This window comes from Phasianus colchicus, chromosome 11 (genome assembly GCF_987193195.1).
Source record: "Phasianus colchicus chromosome 11, bPhaCol1.hap1.1, whole genome shotgun sequence".
In the NCBI taxonomy this organism is placed as follows: domain Eukaryota; kingdom Metazoa; phylum Chordata; class Aves; order Galliformes; family Phasianidae; genus Phasianus; species Phasianus colchicus.
This window is the reverse complement of record NC_143446.1, coordinates 5,030,354-5,057,539: the sequence shown is the minus strand read 5'-3', so window position 1 is coordinate 5,057,539 and position 27,186 is coordinate 5,030,354. Positions and strand designations below refer to the sequence as shown.

At 38.0% G+C, this 27,186-nt stretch overlaps 1 protein-coding gene and 1 long non-coding RNA gene across 3 annotated transcripts in view; one reads left to right on the top strand and one right to left on the bottom strand.

The window, feature by feature from the left end:
* LOC149916408 (uncharacterized) overlaps positions 1-27,186 on the top strand; it is a 113,417-nt gene that overhangs the window by 70,112 nt on the left and 16,119 nt on the right. The window lies entirely within an intron of this gene.
* The window catches only part of SLC6A11 (solute carrier family 6 member 11), a 104,042-nt gene continuing 103,014 nt past the window's right edge, over positions 26,159-27,186 (bottom strand). For both annotated transcript variants that reach the window (XM_090148065.1, XM_090148064.1), the window contains one exon: positions 26,159-26,311. In XM_090148065.1, the coding sequence (XP_090004191.1) occupies positions 26,159-26,311 (153 nt within the window). The remainder of the gene's footprint in view (positions 26,312-27,186) is intronic.

Here is a 27,186-nt window from a genome sequence, read left to right as displayed (position 1 = left end):
ATAGAAGCAACTTTGATTTATATGATTTATATGAGGAAGGAAAAGTTATTCATTCAATTCCTACTAATGTATACTGAAAATGGTGGTAAGCTAACATCAAATGATTTTTACAAAGATGAGAATTCTAGGGATGAGATTTCCAGAGAGTTTGTTTCAGGGCTGGTTTCTCTGACACCATTTGAAAAAATAAATAAGAATTTCCCACAACTGGGATTTTTTAATGCCTTTCTTCAATATCAGTTTTCTTATAGCAAAAAGATGATAGTGAAGCTTTTCTCTCTGTGATAAAATTGATTAAATTCCATATAACCTGTAAAAAAATATCTCTATATTTCTGTAATAATCTGTAATACAATTTCTGTATTTGACACAAAATTTTTATTAGATTAGGCTACTTATATTCAGGAGCCTTATAGTATTTTAAGGTCTTTAGCCTTTATTCCTCTACCAAGTCTATTTGAACTTTACTGAGTACAAAGATTGCTAAGGGCACAAAGAGAACACAAGCATCAAAATGCAATAAAACATATTTCTGTAGGAACTTAAGATGAAAGTAAGTTTTTCAGCATTTTTAGATAAAACCCTGCTCAGGGAGCTTCAGAATATACAACTTCACAGGCTTGTCTCCAGGCTCAACTGGGAACTATTGATGCAGTGTTTCTCATGCTCTCTCCCCTCTTCCCACATCTTATTGTTTCTGTGCCAAAATAAAAGAACCAGAAGTCTATTTTTATAGTAAGTTGTTCTGGATTACATCTATCATCATCTGAAGAGATGCTATTATGTGGGTGAACCTTCTCTTTTCATTCTAAACTGGGCTGTATTTTGCAAATTCAGTTTGTAATTCAGCTGAGCAGAGACCAGCAAACCTGCTACTCAGCATTCATCAGCGACTGCCAGATGTACTCTCAAGGTACTTAAGAGGCTTTAAGTTGCCTCACTTACCCCTCCAGTTTCTTTCTAGTGTGGATTCAGAAAAAATAGAGTAAAGTCTGCAGTCTGCTACTGCTTGGAAGTTGGGGGGGGGGGTTGTTTGTTTTTTGTTTTATGGACAATAGATTTGTCCAAGTTATTTCTGTTAAAATCATCTATAAATACCTTGCATAACAACTTGTGTGTGTTATAGAATTACTGGGAATTTTGCCTGATTAGAAGAAATAAGTAAAAGCTTTGAGAAAGGAACTCAAGATTTTACATAGTAATAAAGAGCATCTATTGAAGGGCTGGACCTATTCATGTACTTAAAATTGTGAATATACTCAAGTGTTTCTCTCAGCTGAAACACAATCTGTAAAATAATTTTAGTTCTTATTTCCTCAATATAAAAATGACCACAAAGTATTTAATCACACACTGCATGTTAGATCAGAACATGCTACTATAATTTATTCACCATTTTTCTCACAACAGGCATATTTTTTTTCAGGGTTTGGTTTCCCTTCCTTTCCATACTCAAGAAACAATTTCTCAGTGGTTGCCCAGAGAAAAAGAGAAGGCTGTTCTACACTAGTCTGAACTACATCATCCTTAAAACAAGGGCTACATCAAATTATAGTTTACAGGTTCTGTGCATTTCCATGCTTAACATCCTAGTGACGGATACAGGGTTGTGTAAAGCTCTACGGGAGCAGCTGCTCCTGCTTAGTCATCACATAATGTGCATTGAAGATTTACCAACTGAACATCAGTTGGCACGCGTTTCTGAAGGGCAAGTAGATAACAGTGGGGATCATTCCTCTTACCGAAGTTGTCTCTAGATTTTTTGCAACTAGCACAAGCCAGAATGAATGACAGCTTCGTTGGAAATTGCTTGCATATTGAGGTCAAGAGTTCAGGAATGCCCTACAGTTCATATGGAACATGGATACAGAGCAATAATCTTGCTCAAAATAAATTATGTCCCTCCTTCACGGTGCTCTTACAGGTTCATTTCAAACATACATTTCCATCTTCACTCTCTCAGAGACGATAGCAGAATCTCAGTGAAACAGTCTGACTGTATACTTGCAGAACTACAGGCTGACCACAAAGCCCAGTGAAAAGGTCTAACTTACAGTGGTTTCAATGCAATTAACATAAGGTCTCTTCTCAAAAGAGCATGCACTAAGGCAACTTTTTAGGGAGGCAACAAAGATAGTCAACACCATCTTAGGCTGCCATTTATTCATGTCTGAATGTGGAACCATTTACTGCAGCATTGAAGTTTTCCTTCTGGAAAAGCAAAGCAAAACTTTTACTGCACTTGAGCATAAAATCTGGGGAAAGACTGGCTGAACTGGAATAGGTAGCTGACTTTGCACTGCAAGAAGTGCACTGTTCTATACATATTAGCACCTTGAGTTTTCATTTTCATGAGCACAGGCCTACAAAGCCCAGCTTTGTTTTTCTTCAGAATATGCTAAGTTGTACATCGCTGATTGGACATTTGGTGTGCATAAACTTTGGACTCATGACAGGTGAGCTAGCCATGTAAAAGCTTTTTACCTAGCAGTAGAAGTCTATATTCATACATTCCTTCTTTGTCAACTGTTTTTGGTTCAATCAGAGTAGAGCTGCAGAATGATTTTTCAACAATTTAAGATTCAAGGATATGATGAATCTCACTCCTAAGTCCCAGAGTCTTTTGAAGCAAATTAAGTACAACATTAGGGACTTCTGTCATGTTGGGTACTGAGCTGCTGCTCTGTTTGGAATGTAAATTATACTAGCTGTAGTTAAGATGGCCTATTAAAATTGTTTCAGAAATTACAGTTTTGCATTCATACACAACAAAAACAAAACATTCTCTCAGCTGAAGAAATCTTTGCTAAAATCCACAGACCTTCTGTAAATGAGAGTCCCTCAGGAAGAGCTGACCTGGTGCCCACTGAAGGCACTGAATGATGCCTGTGGTCTTTAATACATATTTAATAAGATCAGCAATGGCATAGCTGTCATACAAAGATGAAGATCTACCATCAAACACATTGATGCAGGAAGATGATACTATACTGTCATATTTCATGGATGATAGTGTGAGAATTATTTTCTTTTTATGGCCAAAGATGTTCCAAATGATCGAGTTAATTTAAGCTAGTCAAGATCGTTAAATAACAATGAAATCTGAAGAATGTATTGTCTGAGTTTACTTATTAAGGAAAAGTTCTCAGAATAAATGACTGTGCATCAAATAAGTTTGAGTAGTTTAACTTAACATCATCGTGGAAGCGAAAGCTCTCATACTTTGTATGAGGCTCAGTCTCAAAGCTGGAGTTGAAGAGCTAAAAAAATTCTCACAGTTCGTTCCAGCCTCTACAAATGTGGCACTGCTGGCTTTGCCTGGCATCCAGGGCTTGTTTGGGGAGATGTGCAAAACCAGCAGCAAACCCTGCAGAAGAACTGTATCGCTCCCACTCACGGAAACACAACAGTGTGGTTGCTTAATTTCAACATGAACGGCGTGATGTTATAAAATATTCTAAGCAACACACAAAATATTTTGTTTTCAGAGCAGGTTTTTGCTTTTCTCACTATTAAACTCTGTGTAATGGCTGTCCAAAGACACTGTGCATAAGTCAGCAGTTTCCTCCAGCCAGACAATCAAGCTGCTTCCAGTCACTTGAGAAGTGAACATCTGTTACTTAGCAACTGGGGAGGCAATTTGGGAGCATAAACCACACTTGCCACTCTCTTCTAGCAAGCCTGTCACAGACCCAGCTACTCTGTGCAAGTAATCCTTTCCACAAAGGCAGAAGGCTAATGTGAGAAGATTATACATTTCCAGAAATAAACTTTACTTCAACTGTTCTTCAAACTGTAGTTAGAGAATGTTTAGCATATAATTTCCTCCACAGCCACTGGATACTTAACACAACAACCAGTCAGTCAGACTCTGTTTCTAGGTCAGAGACAAAGCTTGGGTAAAATATTTAAATAAATTCTTTTCTTGGTTAAGAGTAGGCCTGCTTGCTTTCACAGTTATGATATACCATGTAGGTGCATGAGGTTTTGTTCTGTTTGAGAAACTACCAACAACACTCAAAGGTTGAACTCATAGACAGACCACTCAGTATCTCCATGCTGGAGACTGAATGGTTTAGCTTAAGGGGTTGGTTCACTCTACATCATTCTTGCCAGATAACACAAGGTAATCACAATCTGTTTTAATTGCTGTATTTACTTTTGGAATTCAGTTGCTAGTTTCCATAATCCTTGCTTTTACATATTTCAAATTATATCTTAATCAGTCCTAAACTCACTATCTGTAGTAGTGACTTTTGTATTTCAACTAAAGAGCCTATCAACAAAATCATGATCTTGCTTAACTGCTTTGGTTCCCTTGAAAAAAAGACCATGCCATATTTATTTAGCTTTATGCAATTCTGACTTCTCATGAGAAGAGACACCATACATCATTCAGATGGTCTTTTGTTTTATCATGTCAGCTGTAACTTTGGTTTTATGCTTTCTTTTATTCCAGTTTTCATGACAATCATTGTATTAGAGCAGAATATTTACTTTACTTGGCATTTTTAGGTGGCATTTTTGAAACTCTCCTAAAATTCAGATAAGCAGAATATTTAGGAAAGAGATTTAAAATTGTTAAACACATTGCCAGATTAAAATATACGTATTTAAATAAATAAATAAATAAATATGCATAACTTAATGTTTTGTCAAACAATATCTCCTAGGAGTTTCAGGATTCCTCACACTGACAGCTGCCTCCTATATCACTAAGTTTAGCACATCCCAACTTCTTACTGTTGACTTGATATGCACAACAATTTGCAATGTTTCCAGTAGGCAAGCCAGCTTTAAATACTCTGTTCTTCCCCCTATACCATCTATTTGTATAGACAGATATATCTGTTCATTTTCTATGGAAAAAAAGTATAATGACATAAGCAATGAAAATGGGGAAAAAAAAACAAAGAAGCATCTGCTCAACTCTTTCATGAAGATTAGCAGTATGTTTAGCAACACATCTTAATTCTCCATAAGGCTAATACAAGCAGACATATCTACTTTGCAAATATTTATGTACAGCCTTGAGATGTGGGTGCATTATAAGTGTATCAAAAGAGGAGAGGAACCAATTACAGAGAAGAATCAATTGCTAAGTAAGTTATTGTCTTGTAATGAGAACCAGAGAAATGGAACCAGCCCTTGTAACTTGTGTTATTTTATTATTGTTCTGATTTTACAGCTGTAAAACTTTCCTAAGACCAGAGTTAGAAAAGTAAGCAACTAAATCTAGTGCTCCTTGTTTTGAAATGAACAAGTAATGGTCAATGGAAAACAATTTCCTGTTTAAGTTACACATAGGGACCGTATTTACCACCAGAACCTGAAGACTACTTCTGCCACTATGCACCTTCCCATCATTTTTCCAGCATTTATGGTACCTGTCTGCTATTTATAACCATCTTCAAATATGGTTCCTGTTACATTCTTCCAGCTCCAATTGAAATGTATGTTTCTAGTTAGGGGTGAAGATTTGGGGCCCAGGTGCATGAACTTCTTCAGAAGTCTACCACAGAAGACTGTCAAAGAATTGGCATGTCCTACTTTCACATGTGAGCTCAAGATTCATATGCAACATGTTTAATGGGAGGGAGGGATGTACATGGTCCACCCTAAGTTTGGGTATAAAATTCACCTGCCCCACTGCAGGTGAGTTGTGCTTCATGTTTGCAGTTCAGGCTCAGTTACTTAATTCCATCTTCAGAATAACAATTACGTGTCAACTGCAGAAGTCTTTGCTGGGGAGAGCTGGGAGGACAAGTGAACACAGTGTGCAAAAAAAAAAAAAACAAAAACCCAAACAACCAAACTACTACAACAACAGAAAACACCACCAAAAAAATGTTTGCTTGTAAGCATTTAGATGATCCCACACAACAGGCTCCTAAATGCTTTTGTGCTACCAGCTGTTCTACATTTAAGATATAGGTTATAGACCAAAATGGATCAGTGGAACTACATCTTATTCTTAAAGATGTACAAATATTAATAGAAAGGCGAGTATCATATAAAAAGCTTAGTTTGTTAATTCTTCCTTCAGAAATGACTTGGTGGAATTTTAGAAAAGAAATCTTTCCAGCTATACAGCTAGTGGCAACGACTGAGTTGAAATGAGAGGAAGCAAAAGCTTAGAAAATTATTTCCTCTTAGCTTCTCCACTGCCACCTTGAATCTACTTGCATAAATCCTTAAAGCTTGTCTAGCATGTAAATGAATTGTGTAGATGATAGCTCACCATCAGCAATGCTTTGAGTCTTCTAAACACATTATTAACGGTTAATGATTTCTAATTATGGTTTCTGTAGCAATTAAGTTATTGGCTCGTTTTCAAGTATTAAATCAGAATTTTTGCTTTTCCATGCAATACTCACATGTTGGAATACTGGTAGGTAGCAGTGACAGTAACAGCCATCTATACATACAGAATGGCACCTGTGGCACAACCTGGATGTACTGATGAGGTAAAAATATTTCTTGATGAAAAACTATCAACATTCGTTTTCTGTAAAGCCTGCCAGAAATCAGGTCACTTTATCTCAAGTCAATAGCAATTTGAAATCTCAATACTTGAGGAAAAGAAATAAAAATCAATACTTAAAACAGCAAAGAAATCTGATTTGAAAAGGATTTAAAGGAGCTACAAATGCTCTTCTGTATAATTAAAATGTGATATGTAGCCACAACCAAACTACATTACACTCTAAAATTATAACAGACTAATCAATTGTTGGAATAGCTCAACAGGGAAGTAATAAACACATTATCATTTGAGACCTTTAAATCAGCCTCACCATCTTTTTAAGTCACACATTACAAGTTACCAGATTTACAGCAGCAATTGCTAAATAAAGTAACTGGTTTTTCCATAGGCAGAGGCCAAACAATGACTGCAATAGCCTATTTCTGGGAAGTTCATGGAAGATTTACTGTTTGAAGGAAAGAAATCACTTAAGAAAGAGTTTCCAGTGGAAACTGCATAGGTAATTATTTGCCTATTTTTTGTTTACAGCAAAGCAATACTGACACTACCCTAGGCTGTTTCTGTAACCAGCTGTAAGTTAAGCCTCAGTCTGAATGAGGTCTGAAAGAGCTGACAGCACTGTCGGTGAACATTCTGACTGAAATGAGAGAAACTTTAGGTTACTTCCATGGTTAGACAAGTGAGCTTTCATTGAACAATTATGCTTTTTCCTAAACAATATTTCAATCTCTCATGTCCTCTTACAAAGAAGGCTGACTAAGCATCTTTGTATATCTTCATGTTTATATCACTTTATATCACTTCATATTAACTGTTGCTTAGTGTGCTCAGAGATGAAGACATCAGAACAGGACAGTATGATTTGCTTAAAGGCTTGATTCTCATCTCAGGCAGTATGAGTAGCTTGAAGGAGCTACTGCCTTCAGCAATAAAATTAAAGTTTACAGATTGGCATAGATCTTGGATTTCAGACATTAAACTAAAGCAAGTTATGGATCTAAATTCTACCACAGTCACAGTTTTTCTAAGTTTTCAATAGAAATATTTAAGTAGAGGAGAAAATGTAGTGATAATCTGCTCCATTATATTGAGAGAAAAATCTACATTATAAACACCAACAATACAAATGAATTTACCAAAACCAATATTTTTGCTCCAGAGGAGCACAGTGTGCTATCACTGATTGCCAGACTCTCACTGAAAAGAACTGTGTGGACTATTTATCCAAAACCACAAATAACTAGAAACATAATAATAAAGTAAGATAAATGCTTTCTCTGAACTAATATCAGCCATTCAGGTCTAGATTTGCATAGGTTGTAGTTTAGACTTCATGCTGCATAATCTCATTTACCATGCTGCGTCTCAGCACATTTCCCATTGCTTCATGTTGGAGCGTCAACTCAAGAAGCCACCAGACACCTTCCCCATATGTTATAAATTCAGAAAGATTTTAAAAGAACAGCATATTTTTCTAGATCCCTGATCCAAGTAGTAGAAGTCTGCAAACCTTGATTTTCATGGAAAGTTTATGTACTCTTTGCATAGCGTGTCTACAACAGGTTCTTGGTCTATGGCTGTGATTGGACTCCACATGAACCTACACTCAGTTTGTACAAGCAATTGCTGACTTTTTAAACTCAGGCCTCAGCCTGTGTAGTTATATCTTCACCTTTAGAAGAACCCTCACACCAAACATTTCTCAGCTCACTACAGGTAAAAGAAAAAAAGAAAAAAAAAAAAAAAAGAAGAGTTTAGCTCCAAAGAACGATCTCACCACTTTGCCTTAATAATAATGCTAGATTATTAAGCAGGAAGATTTTCTTGAAATCTCTTAAGAAGATTTTCATGAAGTCACAGGAATATATCCCAGAAACTTCTAATGGAAAGCCTTTGACTACTCATCACCCAAATTTCTTTTTAGGAGATTCATTCATTAGGATTTATGAGAGTTATGAAAATACTTATATGCATGAGGACAGGCACTGCTAATGCAGTGAACAAATCCATTTCTTAAAGCAGAAAGTAGCCTCAGCTTGACAGAAACCTTGATTCCTACCTGACTGTATTTGTTATCACAATTCGGGATGTTTATACATATAGAAACCAGTTTAGATGAAGATAAGGTGGTTTTAAGCTACTTAGCACAGGCCCAAATCTTGAGTATGACTGTAAAGACTTTAAAAAAAAGAAAGAAGTGGCTAGATAAATCTTGCCCAGTACTAGATATTCTGTAAAAATCATTGTTTGGATTTACACTAGAGATAGAGCAGTTTTCCAGCCTAATGGGTTTAGCAGATTGTGTGTCACATGCATAGACTAGACCTGAGAAGACCAAATCTCAGGCAAGCACTCTATTTCCCTTGGATCATTAAGACTTTGACCACATCTACATCCCACAAAGAAAAACATATAGCCTTAAAAATACTGCATATCAAGAATGACAATGTAAGCAATTATCCCCTTCTCTAAAAGGGTTGCTAATAAGGACTTCAGCTACCAAGTTACTTGACTGAAGCAGTAATGACATTCATGACCATTAGTCATGATGTGGCTTGTAGCACTTGCAGTTAAATACAGCAGTCAGCTAATACTACCAAGCATCTAATCAGAAGATTAACCAACCTGCCTTGAAATGGATCACAATCCATTACAAATTGTTACAAATTATTTTTTGTTTGTTACTGTATTAATCAAAATGGTGGATTGAAACAAATGAAAGCTGGAACTTTTTTTAAAGCCTTACAGAGAAAGTCATCAAAGCAAGTAAAGATATCCCTAATACATTTATGACTAAGTGAAGTTGGCATTATTTAGTTAATGAAACAGTATACCTCTGTGGTGGGAGAATTAAAGATCAACTGCAAGAAAAGCACCTATTCTGTCTCAACTGCCTCATAAGTATCTGCATTTAACATCACCTCCATTTCCACTTCCCAGTCCCTCCATACCACACCACATCCCACAAACTGGTTTGGAAAAGTACCCCAAAATTCTGCCCCTGATATTTGACTCCTGTTAGGAAAGTTTGCCAGCAGCCTTTCATCCTTTTCAGGTTACCCTTTTGAATCTCTCCCTACCTGGGAGAAAAGATAAAACCAGGTATCACCACAAGACAACAGCACCTTTCTACTCTGAATCACGAAACAGCCATGTATACATATTGTTATGCTCTCAACATTCCTTTCTCATAGGATTCATTTGAAAATGAACCTCATGAGATGGAGGTTTTTTGCGGTTTGTTTTTTTTTTTTTTTGGTAAAGAATATTACATCAATCTAGATAGTTTCTTTAAGCAGCATCACACAGCCATGAGCTAGCAGAACACAAGTAAAGAGAAGGAATATTAAAATCTCGCTGTGATTCTTTTCAAAATAGCATACAAACTCTATCTTCAATGACAATTCTACGCATGCAATAGGGGAGAGAGGAGTTGCTGACTTTGCCTGCGTCTATGTCTTGCATTTATATTAATAATGTTTTAGAAATGCTTAAGAGGACTGCTTTTCTGTGAACACTCAAGAGCCATATGAAGAAAACAAAAGACCACTCCTGGCATTTATTAAAAGGGTTGAGCTATTTATATGTCATCAGGGAAACATTCATTGATTTCATGGAGATGAGCTGGGTAATGGGATTCAGAGCTTTACAGTTGTAGCCACTAAGTCAACTGCAGGTCATTAAAGGCAAGAAGAATCATCTATTTTCTTCTCGGCAGCATGCAAAGCTAGCTTACTTCACTCATGCAAACCTCACCATGACCCCATTTTTCAATCACCTCTTCCAAAAGTGCCCTAGACTACTGTTTCTAGGAGGTCCGTCCCTCTGAGCTTTCTACTAGTATCAAAAGATATTGGAAACAATAACTCAAGTAATGCTATACAAAGAAATAGTTACTTATATGCCAAAGTCATCTATAATAGGTGCATCCCTACACCTCTGGGTGGGGACTGGGGTGGTAAATTCCCCCCCCCCACAGTGAGGACAGAGCAGGTCCAAGACCGCCTCATGAGACTGAATGTGTACAAGTCTATGGGGCTGGATGGCGTGCATCCCAGAGTTCTGAAGGAGCTGGCTGAGGTGGTTGCCGAGCTGCTCTCCATCATATTTGAAAAGCCATGGCTGTCGGGTGTGGTCCCGGATGACTGGAGGAAGGGTCACGTCACTCCCATTTACAAGAAAGGGAGCAAGGAGGACCCCGGGAACTACAGGCCGGTGAGTCTCACCTCTGTGCCAGGGAAGATCACGGAACAGATCATCCTGGATGACATGTTTGATCACACAAGGAAAGGGCATGTGATCCGTGACAGCCAGCACGGCTTCACCAGAGGAAGGTCATGCTTGACCAATCTGGTGGCCTTTTATGATGGAGTGACGGCATCAGTGGGCAAGGGAAAGGCGACCGATGTCATTTGCCTGGATTTGAGCAAGGCCTTTGACACGGTCCCCCACCACATCCTTATCTCCAAACTGGAAGGATGTGGATTTGATAGGTGGACCACTCGCTGGATAAGAAACTGGTTGAAAGGCTGCAGACAGAGGGTGGTCATCAATGGCTCCATGTCCAGGTAGAGGCCAGTAACGAGCAGCATCCCCCAGGGGTCTGCGTTGGGACCGGTGCTTTTTAACATCTTTATCAATGACATCGATGACGGAATCGAGTGCACCCTCAGCAAGTTTGCTGATGACACCAAGCTGAGCAGTGCGGTCAACACTGCCGAAGGAAGGGATGCCATTCAGACGGACCTCGAGAGGCTAGAAAAATGGGCCAGGTGAACCTGATGAGGTTCAGCACAGCAAAGTGCAGAGTTTTGCACTTGGGCTGGAGGAATGCCTGGCATCCCTACAGACTGGAAGGAGCGGTCCTTGAGAGCAGCCCTGTGGAGAAGGACCTGGGGGTCTTGAGAGATGAAAAACTTAACATGAGCCAGCAGTGTGCCCTTGTGGCTCAGAAGGCAAACGGTATCCTGGGCTCCATCAAAAGAGGGGTGGCCAGCAGGGACAGGGAGGTGATTGTTCCCCTCTACTCTGCTCTTGTGAGGCCCCACCTGGAGTACTGCATCCAGGTCTGGAGCCCCCAGACAAGAAAGACAAGGAGCTGTTGGAGAGGGTCCAGAGGAGGGCCACAAAGGGCCACAATCAGGACACTGGAGCACCTCTCCTATGAAGACAGGCTGAGGGAGCTGGCCTTGTTCAGCCTGGAGAAAAGAAGGCTGCAGGGTCACCTCATTGCAGCATTTCAATACCTAAAGGGAGCCTACAGAGGGGAGGGGAATCAACTCTTTGAAAGGGTAGATAACTGCAGGACGAGGGGAAATGGTTTTAAGTTGAGGGAGGGGAGATTTAGGTTGGATGTCGGGGGAAGTTCTTTACAGAGAGAGTGGTGAGGTGCTGGAACAGCTGCCCAGAGAGGTTGTGGATGCCCCGTCCCTGGAGGTGTTCAAGGCCAGATTGGATGGGGCCCTGGGCAACCCAGTCTAGCATTAAATGAGGAGGTTGGTGGCCCTGCATGTAGCAGGGGGGCTGGAGATTCATGATCCTTGAGGTCCCTTCCAACCCTGGCCATTCTGTGATTCTGTAATAGGGCTCAAGTTAAAGGAGAAAAAGTTGTATAGACTCAGTAGCTAAATAGCTCAGTAGGTTCATGGAGCTGAAACGTTCTACAGCTCTCTGATATTCTGCTCTGCTGCATGACACATGTTATCTTCCTATAGCTCAGACTTGATTAGTACTTGCTAGATTTTCTAGCTATGTGTATTTGATACTAAATATGGAAAAATTAGTATATTTATTTCAAATTTAAGCAATACCTTCAGATTGATTTCAGGCTAGCAAGAATGTAGAGGTAGAATTATAACAAATAAGATCAAAAAAGATGGAGATATCACTCTGTCCAAAGAAGGATCACCTATATCTGAATCACTTCAAACTAATTTAGATTATTGCAATCTTTCAGCAAGGAAGATTTTCCACCTGTGTGCTTTAATGCTTCTCTGTCCTCTATTGAATCCTGAAAGGATGCTTATCTATCCATATTACAAACAGCCAACCTCAGTTCATAGCTTTTGCTGATTTGTGTCTCAAATTCTCCTTGCAGCACCTTCACCCCATTAATTCTTGTTCTGTACTCAAACGAGTCCCTTCTCACAGGCATTTTATATATGAAGCTTATTACAGTAGCATTCTCGGTCCCTGGGATAGATTATGCTCTGGCAGGTTACTTACCTACAATCTTTTGTTGTTCTTTGAAAATCAGAAAGTTGCGGAGAAAGTTAGATTCTGCTGATTTTGAATACTAAAATTCTCAAACATACATGGGCACAGGAACAGAAAAAGTCTGAGTTACTGCTTTCTTTGGATCTTAGCCCAAAGCAACCCATGCAATAAAACAAGGTTCTAGAAAGAAATCCTGAAACCTTCCAGACGTATGCAGTGTTGATTTGTCATCCCCAATGATTAACAGAAAGAAAATGAAAACTAGACGTCTTTTGCTAGACATAACACCAGAGACATCTATAGCTCTTCCATGGGCCAGCTAAAATTGCAACTTGGATATTGTTTTGCCTTCCTTTTGCTGTGAAATCCAGAGTTCTACAGACTGTACGTTATGTTTTACACAGAATGTGTAAGGATTTGTATTTCCAAAACAGTCTAAGCCTTGGTGGAGGCTCATCCAGTGGCATAAGGTTATCCTGATTGTGGCTACATACAGCAGATAAATTTATTTGCATACTTTCAGTTTATAAGAAGTCTCTTTCCAAGATCCTGTAAGTAACATTGACATTTAAAAGAAATGTATTAACTGAAGTTTCCAGTCTGGGAAGTCTAGAGTAGAATATTTAAACTGATTTTTAAATTAGTTCCATAGATAACCTGCCAGTGTTGAGAAAAGCAGAACTGTGATGGAATTTGTGAATGCCTAAAAATTCTCAAGAATGTGAACCTAGTAGATATGAAAATCCCAGCTTTCTGGCTTCAAAGCTCACTGTAGGACAGCCATCTTGCAGAATTCCTGAATGTACCTATTTGCAAAAATAACTGGATGCTCTCCTGGGAGTTGTGCCAGCTCAAAACAAATTTCTTCAGTGAGGCATATACTACTTCAGGCCCCTCAATTAATAGTGATTTCATTTGATATGTGCTCTTTCTGCCTTTGTATGTCCCAGTCTTTAGGAGAAACTTGCCTGCCATTAACTGATACAAAATAGACCACAGGAGGGAAGTTTCACTGGTAATATATATATTTTAAATGAGGACTGATGACTGATGGAATTATAGAAACTGCAGCCATAAAATATATATAAACACATTATTCTCCAGAATTAGTTTTTCAATAATTTTAGAATAAGTCAAGACATCAAATTACAGAAATCTCTACTGCTTTCCACTAGCACACATCATGATTGTTTGGCACAATGCAGTTGGTAGCCAAAACCCAAAAGGATAACAGCTTGCACAAGTCATGCCACACATTGCACAGCCCAAAGCCAAATGAATTACTCTTTGCGAGGACAGGGGGTACCATATTTTGAATAGTACAGAAAGCCCACAGATCATTTCTTGCTAATCAAAAAGTCAAATGAAATTCAAAGAGATCTTCGCCCTTTTCCACATGGGTTGCAAAAAGCCTCAAATTTGATGTAAATCAGTCATATAGCAGAGAAGCAGCATTGGACTAACTTGGAAATGTTTTGCCATTCTAGTAAGAGTCATAACTTGCACTACTGCCTACTACTACTTCTTGCTTATATTTAGAACTTTATTTATAATTTTCTTTGTGTAAATAAGATAAATGAACATACATGCCCAATCTCTTGGCCAAATGCAGCATTAGATCATGGTTCTGCCATTATATAGTTTTAAACTATGTTCTGCTGAGCTTTTCTTTCTCTCTTTCATTTTAAGATTATTTTACATTGATATGGAGAATATAATTCCATCCAAGATCCAGACTGCATAACATAGTAAACTATGGAGCACCATACAAAGACAAAGTGCGGATCTGGCTCAGTAGGCAATAAAGGAAGCAGTGCTTCTATGTTCATCTTTCACTTTTTCAGAGTTTTGCAACTTGTTTCACTGAGAATAAGTTATATCAAGGGGAAAATCTATGTAATGCCTAACTTTAGAGGCACCATTTTCCTTCTATCTTGGCCTCCAATTGCTTTGAAAATATTCTTGTCAGGCAACTAGAAAAACCAAAATGAGTCCTAAACTTAGAGAAATAGTCCAGTTTTAGCATCATGATAGAAAATGAAATGAAACAAATCCAATTACACATTGGTAGCATCTGGAGATTCAGTCTACCATACCAGAGGACTGACACATGTGCTGGTGCTACTGAGAGTGAGGTCACTGAAGATCTAATTCTTAAAGCAAGGAAGAAGGGAGGGAAGAAGTATTAATACGTGGTGAGCCCTGGGCAAAACAAGTGTGCATCAGGCAGAAGTGAAAGCTGCCTGTGCTGAGCATCATCACTTCTAAGAAACATCCACTGGAGTAGAAAGACAGAGCTTGCATCAGAGGCTGGTGAGATCGTGAAAAGTAACAGCAAAATAGGCCAAAGTATTTCTCCCTCCCCTCTTCTCTATTCAGTTCTTGGCACAATATAAGGGGAAGAAAGTGGAACAGATATTTGGGGGAACAATAAAACCAGCCCCTGGTGAGTGAGGTCTCAGTGATGACAAAAGTTTTATGTCCTAGAAAATAGTGCCTTCTTTTTATTGGTAAACGTGGCTAAAAAAACAAACAAACAAAAAAAAAAACCGAGAGGAACAGAAAAAAGTACTTAGAAAAGAATAAGGCCATCACTGATAGCCACCCTATATATATATAGATATATATAGATATATATAGATATATATAGATATATATAGATATATATAGATATATATAGATATATATAGATATATATAGATATATATAGATATATATAGATATATATAGATATATATAGATATATATAGATATATATAGATATATATAGATATATATAGATATATATAGATATATATAGATATATATAGATATATATAGATATATATAGATATATATAGATATATATAGATATATATAGATATATATAGATATATATAGATATATATAGATATATATAGATATATATAGATATATATAGATATATATAGATATATATAGATATATATAGATATATATAGATATATATAGATATATATAGATATATATAGATATATATAGATATATATAGATATATATAGATATATATAGATATATATAGATATATATAGATATATATAGATATATATAGATATATATAGATATATATAGATATATATAGATATATATAGATATATATAGATATATATAGATATATATATTTTTTAATTTACTGCTCCTGACTTGCTCACACTTGCATTTCATTCTCCTTGGTGTGTATGTTATTAATAACATTTAACGCATAATCTTACTCCTGATGGGAGATCACTTGAAAGAAGCCCCCAGCTATAGATCAATACCTTCATTCTCAAAAGAAAAATATAATCATAAATTCAATGCAAACAAAGTTCTTGGTTCTAGAATGCCAAGGGGCAGGTGTCTATGCCACTCTCTTAGTAGAGAATGCTCTGGCTTTCAGCACACTCACAAGCAGCATTGTGCATTCAGCACACAGGCTCGAAAACCTTTTTATATGAATTAGGATAAACCAAAGCCTCTTCTAAGTAAAGAACTGAACAGAATCCAGCAGTATCAGAAGAGTTATGGTTTTTCCATGCTAATTTTCTCCCTTCACTCATCTGTTAGAGTCACACAGAAGATCCGTAGTAGAAGTGAGGACTGAACTCAGTTGTCTGTATTTTGTATTATTCACAGAGAAATACAGACATATTAGAGCCTTTTCCGATTTGATTAGATGGAATTAAAGTCTCGTTCTCTACATATGCTTGTATGTACACAACCAATATAGACAACAGAGCTTACATTCTGCTTCCATCATTCTGCAGTAACGCTGTGTTGTATAAGCAGAAGCAAGCACTGTCTGGTAAAACAGGTACAGGATAGCATTGCCCAATCAGTGCTCTACAGGCCCTCCTTTGTTTCCCACTTTTCTTCTACAAGTCACTTCGATGGTTCTAAAGATCTGAATTTCACAACATAAACATAGCTTAACATACATTAAAAAAATTTGCTCTAAAAGACAAAATTGCCGGAGCAATTTTAAACATTTTCAAAAGCAAACGTTGCTCAGACAGACAAATCTTGTTTTGACACACGCCCCAGAAATAACCATGGCAGGCTCAGAATTTACATCTACATAAAGAAGGTTAATGAACCAGGAAAATTGTACTGCACAGGAAGCAAATGCCAAATATTGCTCCTAGCTCTTTCTTGTGAGTCAGTCGCTGCTGTGGAAAAGGGGGTACTAAAATAAATAGTACCACATACTTAGTGCAGTTGGAACATTCCAAAATGCCATGAAGCTGTCAGTCTGCATGTCAGAACCAACGTGCAGGCTTGTCAGGAGGAAGGCAGAGAAAATTCGGAGCTTTAAATAGTCACCATCTTTTACAGTTGTTTATTAACAGTAATGGAAGGAAGGCCTTCTTATGATTGCAAATCAGGCTTTTTATTCAGAACTATACTGTAATTATCTTTTCATGTGAAATTTGTAAGGAATACATATTTATGTTTGACAAAAAAAATCCTAGTCAGAGGTGACAAAACAATTCCGATTATCTGAATACACTTAGGGCTCCATCCCAGTATTAAACTTGGGAACATTAACAGTTTTTTGAGGGAGGTAGGAAAGGAACGGAGAAAGCCAAAGAGCAGTTTTAACTGATACTGACAAATTTAACATAAGCAATGCAGCTAATTCTACCAACCTACAACAGTTTTCTACAAGTCTTCACATGGCAACTCTAACGTAATTTATTCAATTTAAGAATAAAATGATTTTAACCTAAAAGAGGGTAGCTTTAGCTTAGATATAAGGAAGAAATTCTTCAGCATGAAAGTGGTGAGGCACTGGAACACACTACTCAGAGAAGCTATGGACGCCCATCTCTGGGACTGTTCCAAGCCAGGCTGGATAGGGCCCTGGGCAGACTGGTCTAGTGGGTGGCAACCAGCCCACAGCAGGGGTTGGAACTGGGTGGGCTTTAGGGTCCCTCCTAACCCAAGTGATTCTATGCTTCTAACTTGAAGAAAATTCAAATTAGATGAGTGACTGCATCAAAAATATTTCTTTAACAGTGCTGGGTGCAGGACAGTATACTTGCCCTCCTACCTTGGGTGATACAGCCTACAGTTCTTATCTAATAAGCAGAAAGTAGCGATTCTACAATAGTCATTAATATTGCTGTAGGCATCAAAATCTAGGACTATCTACAGGGACACAAGCAATCCTGAACCCAGAAATTACTTTGGAGTATAATTACTTACATGTAGAAGGCCATCTATTTCACATTCATTCCAAGAATTTGAGGATTACAAATAATAACTTCAATTCTAAACAGTGATTTGACAGCAAAGGTTTTGGGGAAGCATGGAAACAATTTCCAGGATGTAAGCCTAGTTAATACTTCCAATGGACAGCTGTCTCTGGTAGCATCCTTTGAAAAGACACCTCCAGCAAAGGCCAGTAACGAAACAGCTCAATCACTGTGACAGTGTAACTGTGTGATTTACTTGCACAGCTTGCTGCTAAGTGTCTTACCATAAATATTTACAAACACCTCCTACTGTGGCTTCAGAAGATAAAATTATTCTAAGAATTAAGCTCAGGCTTCAGTTGAGCTATGAGTTTGATCACCTGAGACACAGGTAAGGGCAGAACCTCTTCAGAAGTGATCATGCTGGCAATGTTTCCATAAGTATTAAGGCAGCAAATGCAGCAGTGTAGCTTGCTATTTCCTAGTATATTGATTCTTTCCTCAAGATTTGCCTATTCAGTGCAGAGTATGACACTTAATTTTTCTTCTCTTTTTAGCATTTGATTACAATTTAGTTTGTCTCCAGAGAAAATGACACAGAAGGCATTTTTTCTGGAGAAGACCAGCTGTTGTTTAAAACCATGAATCAGGCACGTAGTAATGCCTTTCTGAACCACTGAGAAAAATTCAACACTGCACGTCCACCTTCTTTTTCCCCACAGGACATGTTATGGGTTGTTACTCTTCCTTGAAGCACACATTACTCCCCATTATTTTAAAATGGAAAACCATCGCTGTCACACTGAAATAAGTAGCTCCACAGCAGCAGCTTCATATTTTTAGAAATAAATTGTGATACATCTTCTCCGTAAAGAATATAAATGCAAATTCACATACCGGTTAGGCTGTAAAGGAAGCTCTCTTGGCTCCGCGTGCCCGGTTTTGTTGCCAAGCTGTGGGGACAGGGAGATTTTTGCTGGCATGTGCTGCCACCTAACGGTATGGAAGCCAGATCCTTCGGCTGAATGGGTGCTGCAACAAAACCGGGTGGAACTGCAGAAGGACCTGGCAAAACAGGATCTGAAGCGCTGCGTTTTTACCCTGAGACGGCAGACCGCATTATCAAGTATACGTAAAGAAGTAGGAAGAGCCAGTGAGAGAGTTCACCTCTACTTGCTTTCTGCAAGCACTGGGTACGCAAGTTGTTTTTAATTTTATCTTGTAGGGTCATCAGGTTTAGAGCAATTGCAACCAAAAGGTGTCCCCACTGCACCACAGAAGCGTCATTAGAAGATACCTTTCTAGAGCACCTTACAGCTGAGGAGGCTGTTAACCATTCTTTTTCTACCCCACACCAAAAAAAGAATTCTTCCCCAGGGAATGCCTCGACATCACATCGCAGCAGAGCACAGGGGCTGCAAACTGCATAAGCTATTTTCTCAAGTTTCAGTTCTCCCTCAACTAGCAGAAGTCCAAAATTTAGGTCAAACTAAAAAGGTAAGAAAAATCTCTGTTTCAGCTGGCTGTATTTGAACAAAGAATGCTAGCTGCTGAAAGAAAGCAGCATTCCCAGGTGTGAAAAGTATTACCTTCACTGAGTTTTAGTATTTCCCAGGCAGTTCTAGGAGTCCACGAAGGTATCTCACAAGCTTATATTTTAATAACCAGTCTAGAGTTACAGAAGCAGATTTAGTGCCCTCAGTGCTGTGCTTTCACTCTATCCTACCTGCACATTATTACATTATTTCCCAAAACTGAACTGCTAATTTTCAATGCAAAATTGCCCATTATAACATTTGATTTTTTTTTTTTTTTATATACAAAAGACACATAGTCTATAAAGGCACAGATAAACTCCTTCAGCTAAATACATAAAGCTTGAGTTTACCACATCTCTACACAATAACTGCAAAGACATCTCGGTCCATACAGACAAGCAATATGTAACAGGATTGTGCCAAGCCAGGTGTGACAGCTCCCAGCATGAGCAAGCAAGATTCTCAGTACATTCAGTGAAAGAGTCTCTAGAGAGATGGAGAGCAACTTGTTCAAATGATTCAAGTAATTAGGAATTTTAAAATAGTAACAGTACTGTAGGACATAACACAGGCTTACAGTTTGTACCTTGCGTGGGTAGGACAGACAATGGAGGAACCTCCAGGGATTGGGTTTAGCAGAGCAGGAGTAACTAAGAAAAAGTCTGCATATTCTGTTAGTCCAAATCCTACAACAGTTTTGTCAGCTCAGATCAATAGCACACAAAAGCCTGCAATATAATAAAACCTACAGACCAAACTTAGAAGCTACAATACCAGAAAAATAATTCAGACAAAAGCCTATCATCCAACTCACACTGCACAACTCCAAGCTGATACGTCCTTGATGAAGGTAGAAGTAACCACAGGCAGTGCATTCATGGTATCAGCTCCAAGTGCAAAAAGGCATGTAGCACCCAGCAGTCATCCTTAACATTTCATTTATTCTCCTTTCCCTCTTATTCCCAAGAACAGTATCTCCCTACCTCCTCTTGTACCGCTTTCCTTTTCTTTCTCCATCATGGCTACCATGTGCTGTCAATTACTTTTAATTAATTCAAGCAGCCAGTAACCTCCAATGCCATCACTTTCCCCTTCTTCTACTGTAAAAGCAGAAAATTGCATTGAAGAAAAACATGTAGAAGGGGAGCAGTAATAGCCACAGAAACAGTAGGGACTAAAATTTGGAGAGAAGTACGTTTTAAAAGAGCCAAAAAATACTTTCCATGAAATCTGAAGCAAAAGCTTGATAGCAAGGACTTTTAAACATATCATGGGTTGGATTTCTGAAGAGTATCTAAAAATAGGTAGATAAAAGCTGATTAAGTATCACTTACGATACAGAGTGCTTTCCTCATGACAGACAACAGGAAGAAATTGGTTGGTTCCTAAGATTTTTAGCTTGACTCTATTACTCTCTTCATTTCCACTTAATGACCTACAGTGCATTATATGTTTTGGTTTTATTTGCTAGTATTTCAACAGAGACAACAAAAACCATTACACTGGAAAATGGAAGGAAAAAAACAACAAACCTGCAGGCTGATAAAGCCCAAAAATATTCTTTGGTACATTCCTGTTGAAGTTCATGCATTTGTTCTTCTGAATTAATCTGGGGGCAAGCTGAGAGTAGGGCTTGGTTAGAAAGAATAACAGTGTTTTGTCATCCCCACTGAAACAGAGCTCAGCACAGCATGGTGCTTGGCAGCAGCCTCTGATCCACTAACTACCCAGCAAAATTTGCTCCTGCTGACAAGCCCAGTTGTGTCGATTCAAAGATGGAAGGATATAAACACATAAATAGCCCTGATGTCTCCCACTGTGTAAAGATAATGACGTTATACCTCTTCCTAATGCATAAAGATTGTGAAAGCACAAGTGGTGCAGTGTCTTGACTGCATCCATTTTAAATGGTTTGCGTTGCCTTAATCATTTCTACCTCTCACTTCTGCATGGGATGCCAGGACTTCCTGATGCCAGTGCTGATCAGAGCACAGCAAAATTCCACGTCACTAGCTGCAACCAAACTTAGAATTGGCCCTGGAGGTGTCTGCCTGAGTAGCTGCGGTTTGCTCTTCTGAGCATGGCATGGCTTAACTGCAGACAGTTTTTAGCCCTTTGGGAAGAAGAAAAGAATGATTCATCTGAGTGTAGTATGATGGGTGTTATCAATTAAATAAAAAGAGATCAGCCAGAGCTCTCAGATTTTCTGATAAATTGTTTTACAATAAAGTTTAGGAAAGGATGCTGTGCCTCTTTGTGTTGTAGTAAGTATTGGGAGTTGGCTGACTGACTACATAAACAGCAAGCTGATAGAAACTGAAATCATATCCCAATATATTGTCACCATCCATCTATAGCAAGGGATTCTCGGCTGCCTTTATGCTTCTCCTCTTGTTTAATTGAAATACCACAGTAGCCAGGATCTTCTTCCCACAAAAAACATCTTGTGGAAAATGGGCCTGACCGAGGCTTTTAGGATATGTTATAATAGTCCTAGAAACAAGTAGTAGCAAAAGATTCCTCAGAACATTCAAAAATTTTGTTTTTTCCACTTATGACAATGCATGCACTTCTGTTTGCTGGTATCAACAACAAAGCTCAAGGCAATGCTCTTCACAGGGTGGACAAACACAGGTGATGGTCAAGGCAGTTAAAGGTCACAGATGCACAAAATTAGCTTGAAAGCCCAAGCAGAGCATTGTAAAGTCCGTGTGAGCAGGGCCAGCAAACAAAACAGGTGTGACTGTGACTGGAATTCAGATGAGCTGAAGGAGTGCTAGACATGGCTGGCATTGGTTGCAGCTCTCAGAGAGCAAAGGTCAAAAAAGTAGAAGGAACAGATCCTTTTAAAATTAAGAAAAGAGATCTGCTACTCTTCCTTCAAATTCTCACCTTTAATCATGTCAATCCATAACATATGCAGCAGTTGGAAAATGGTATTTATCTTGCAGCAGTACCTCCATTCAGCATTAATATTTGTATGGCCAAGTAAAAAGCATTATGGAGAGTTACACAGAGCTAAATGTATGTGTTTTTTTGGGGTGAGGTTTCAGCTAGATTGGATCCTGAGCTGACTCTCTCTGTGGCTTTGCTAACGCTGCTGAAAAAGCAGGGCCCAGAAAAACGCAGGAGGGGGAAGTATGGGGGAATTCAGAAAGTAGTGGTTGATCTGCCCTTTTCCACAGCAACACACGGATAAATAAAAGTGACATTAACTTGTGAGATCAGGATACTTCAGTTTAGTTTGTTTCAGCCACAGATTTATTGCATGACCTCAAATGACTTAATTTCCTCACTGATAAATTCCCAATTTAAAATTGAGGGACGCATTTCTGCTGTAATAATATAGTTGTGCTTATTTCATTTGTCAGGTAAGGGTCATATAAAATACAAAGATATAAACTAAAATACACAGAATAAGTTTTGCCCATTTTCTTTAATTTTTAAAAACAAAAATGTATGAAATCTTGTGCCCTTGAAAACCAAACAGATTCTTTCTATGTTCAAAATGTTACATAAACCTTGGAGGTTACTGATTTTTATTGTATTATTTTAAATAATACTGTGGATACTTCAGAAAAGGGCAATACTGTTTCTAACACATAAAAAAATCATCACAGTATAGTTGTTTTCTGCATTTTCCACCTTCATATTGTTTCAAAAACAAATATAATAATAATCACAGTACTACTAGGAAATCTGCCCTCCCACAGCCACCCTCCCAAAAAAAGAAATATATTTAAAAAAATATCAGTAAAGTGTTAAACAAGTCAGATATTAAATGCACACATTTACAAGCACAGCATATTAGCAATATCGTATAATGCTTTAGACCATGTCAAACCACATGTATGTGTATAAAGCTAGCAGTGAAATGGTTCATAGCAGCAGAACAGGAAGCATATTCCATACAAAGTATACATAGTTCCTGTGGAGATATTTGGATGAATACTACAGTTCAAAGTACACTGACAAGCCAAAATGCACTAGTCAGGGTTTGTATTCTTTTTCTGCTACAGCAACATGTATTATAATTTAAAGGGTAATCTTGATTTGTCTGGGATTTTCCTTTTGTATCTAATGGGTGGCCCAGCTAACCAACGTTCCACCTATTGGCACATTTTACTGTAAACATTCATAATGATAACTTCATTGAAATCAAGGCAAAAGGCCAAGCACAACCTAATAGTGCATCTACATTTGCTCATCCTTCACTGACAAGAAAATGGGTTGATATTTACATCACAAGGCTCATCTGCGATTTTGGGGTCTTAGGTTCTGGGTGCAGAGAAAAACTAGAAAGGGACACCAAGCTAGAAATATCTGCCACTCACTTGGACTTTGAAAAAAAAAATTCTAGATTTTGGAGTGGACAAGTTTTCAGCTTGCAGTCATGTCATTTTATTTTCTACAGCTATGTAACTCAATCTGGAGTTTCAGTTTTGGAAACATTTCTCTTTCAGAAGTATAATTTCCCAATTGGAGAGTGATTTTCATTAGTCACCTCCAGGTCTGTATGTCAAGCTCAAGAGACCCCCTGAGCTGGCCCAACATTCACAAGATGACGGCTTTGCACTGTTTTGAAGGCTGCCTCCTTCAATATGTCCTTTACTAAGTACCTAGTGATGGAGACATGCAAATGCAAGCAAGACTTTGAATATTTGAAGTGGAATTGCAGTAGAATAGTTTTTAAGACACCAAGAATACAAATAAAATGAAGTAAAACAAAATAGATCAATTAATGCTGTCGCTTGAGACAGCGATTCAATGAAAGATGCTTTTTTAAGAGGTGTGGTATCGAGATCATAATGAAATTTTGCCTACTTATACAGCTCCATGTAATATTAAGGTGTGCCTAGTGACTTCCAGTGAACTGTTTTCACTTCTAAAGGGCCAGCAGACACTTCTTTTTCTAATAAATTCATATGTTGGTATCTGAAGTTTGCTGATCTTGAATTGCAGAGAGGACAGCAGATTTTATGACATTTCGTCAGAGTTCTCTTAGGCTGTTTGTCTCTCCCCACTGAATACTGTGTAGTATTCCTCTCCAGGTTTATCATCCAGCCATTAAATGAAAAACAGGATGGGAAAAGAATTAATTGTCCAGAAATAACATTTTGGAATATTGGCAGAAAGAAAAAAAAAAAAGAGAGAGAGAGAGAGAACTGAGAGTCTATCCACAGATTTTGATACTTGAAGCAAGCATTTGCTTACCTCATAGTAAAATTCCATCAGTTGGATTCACATGAAATCTCTTTTCAATCAATCAGAGGGAGTAAGTTAATACAACTGATTGAATAAAAAGGCTTGATATCAGAAAACTCTACTGTTGCCTTTGTGAAACAGAGAAGTAACAACTTCCCAGCCTTAATTCCTTCATCTGCACAATGTACAAATTACCTCTTGGAACTCTTGTAAAAATTAAGGACCGATTACTCCGGTGTTTCACAAAATAAATTCCTACTCTAACTTCAGTGCAAGCCTCAATACCATTCAGAGTAGAAAAATCAGTGCCCAATCTGGGAGTTTTTAGAAAATACCTTGAAAATCAGAACAGCAATATAGTGCTACACATCACGATTACAGGATCCCAAATTTCTTTTAAGGGGAATGAACAGACAGACTGCCAAATGTTTGAAGAGACAGACGCCAAGGTATGGAGAGCTCTAATCCTGATCTTTTTTTTCCTTAGAACATCTCTGCATATATAGAGAGACCTTGACCTCCTCCTGTTGTACAAGCATAAACACATTTCACTTCAGGGGATGGGAAGTGTCAACCAAAATGAAGTACTGGCTACCCAGACACTAAAGAAAATGAAAAAGCTTTAGAAGTCTCCTGAAGCAGAACATGTCATCTCAGAGGGCATTAACTTACAAAAAAAGAACAATTTATAACTCTTAAAAATATATATATTCTTAATCCAATCTCCAGGAAAAAAAAAACAACAACAACAAAGAACAGTGACTCAGAAGTGGGGCTATCTCACAACATTTTCAGGCCTGTTGGAAATAGATGGAACATGGAGGGAAGGCAGTCAAAGCAGTCGAGGCGATGCTTCCAGTCAGCTTCACAAAACTTGCCCTGAAAGAGGAGCTTTGTTAGGTGCAAAACTCAGTCTTGCAGCTGTGCTGGCCCAGAGGAATGGCCAAATCATACACGGTGTGGTGCAGAAGCCACTGATCTCAGTTGGAAAAACTCCTGCTGGTTTCAGTTGACTTTGGGTACAGCCCACTTCAGATAGCTCTAAGGTAACGGCATTTAACATGTGTGTTAAATAATGTAACAACATATCCTCAGCTTCTTCCAATATAAACAGGACATTCTGGTACTTTTTATATACATACATTAAAAGCTGAAATGGTCTGAAATACCTGGAGATTAGAATGCATATAGCTATACAACATCATGCCTGCCAGAAATCAAAGTAGAAAAGCTTTACAGCACATTATACAGGTCTCTCTAATTTCTAAAAAGCATTTACTGAGATTACCATATTACAAGAAGTCATCACTAACATATCATATAATACTATTTCTTTTTCTTTTACATAATCATTACTTATATAGTAATTTTTAAAAAATCACTTTTAAACAAGTATACAATTTTCACTTTAAAATTAACTGGTTAATAAAATTTTGTGCAAAACAAGCCAGCTTCTATAATTAAGTGAATTTATTTATTTTTATACAAAAAGAAGAAAAAAAAAAAAAAGAGTTCTTTCAGAAATGTGTCTCCTTTTCCGTAATGGCTGAAATGGTGCCATCTCCTTTCAGTTTGGCATCGCAGTCATTTATTGCTGCAATGTAGGATCTTCCTCCAAGTTTCCCTCTCATCTTCAGATCCAAGCTAGGTGTAATCAACTTCCTGAATTTCTAGAGAATGCAAGAAAATGGAAATCATTATCTTTATCTTGCTCAAAGCATTTCTCTAACAGATTGACTTTAAAGCTGTCTTTTCTTGGAAGTCTCACTTCTCGTGACCCTGTCCATCCATAAGACTGCATTGCAATTCTTTCATATCACACCAGACCAAAGGATAGAGAAGGAAGGTGAAGACAAAGTAAAAGAGAATTTTCATGCTAATTTAAAGTTACAGTCTCCTTCATGAGTAAATTCAGCACAATGCTCTGGCTATAGCTTGTTTCATAGAATCATAGGGGTTGAAAGGGACCTCTAGAGATCATCAATATAAGAAGGTACTAGTGGGATACCTACTTTTATTGTGTATTATCTAAGGAACTGTATATAGAATCATAAAATTGTTTGGGTTGGAAAAGACCCTCAATCATCAAGTCCAACCTCAACCTAACCATACTACCCTAACACCCACCACAAAGTCACATCCCTGAGCACCACATCCAGATTGTTTTTAAACACATCCAGGGATGGTGACTCAACCACCTCCCTGGGGAGCCTATTCCAGTGCTTAACAACCCTTCTGTAAAGTTTTTCCTGATATCCAACCTAAACTTCTCCTGGCGCAACTTGAGGCCATTTCCCCTTGTCCTCTCACCGAGGTGACAGAGCCATCTTCTTCTGGAATATGAGAAATCCCAAATAGCTGAAAAAGATTTATGTTCTTGTTTCTTTGATCATAGGCATCTTCACTATCTTTTGAGAAATTTTCTTAAATTTTGTATAATCTTAGTCTAGACCTGAGATAGTCGGATACCAAATCTTAGTAAATTGTACTTTATTTTTGTCTCTATTTCTCACTTAGAGAACTGTAATTGGGGAAAGTGTCCAGC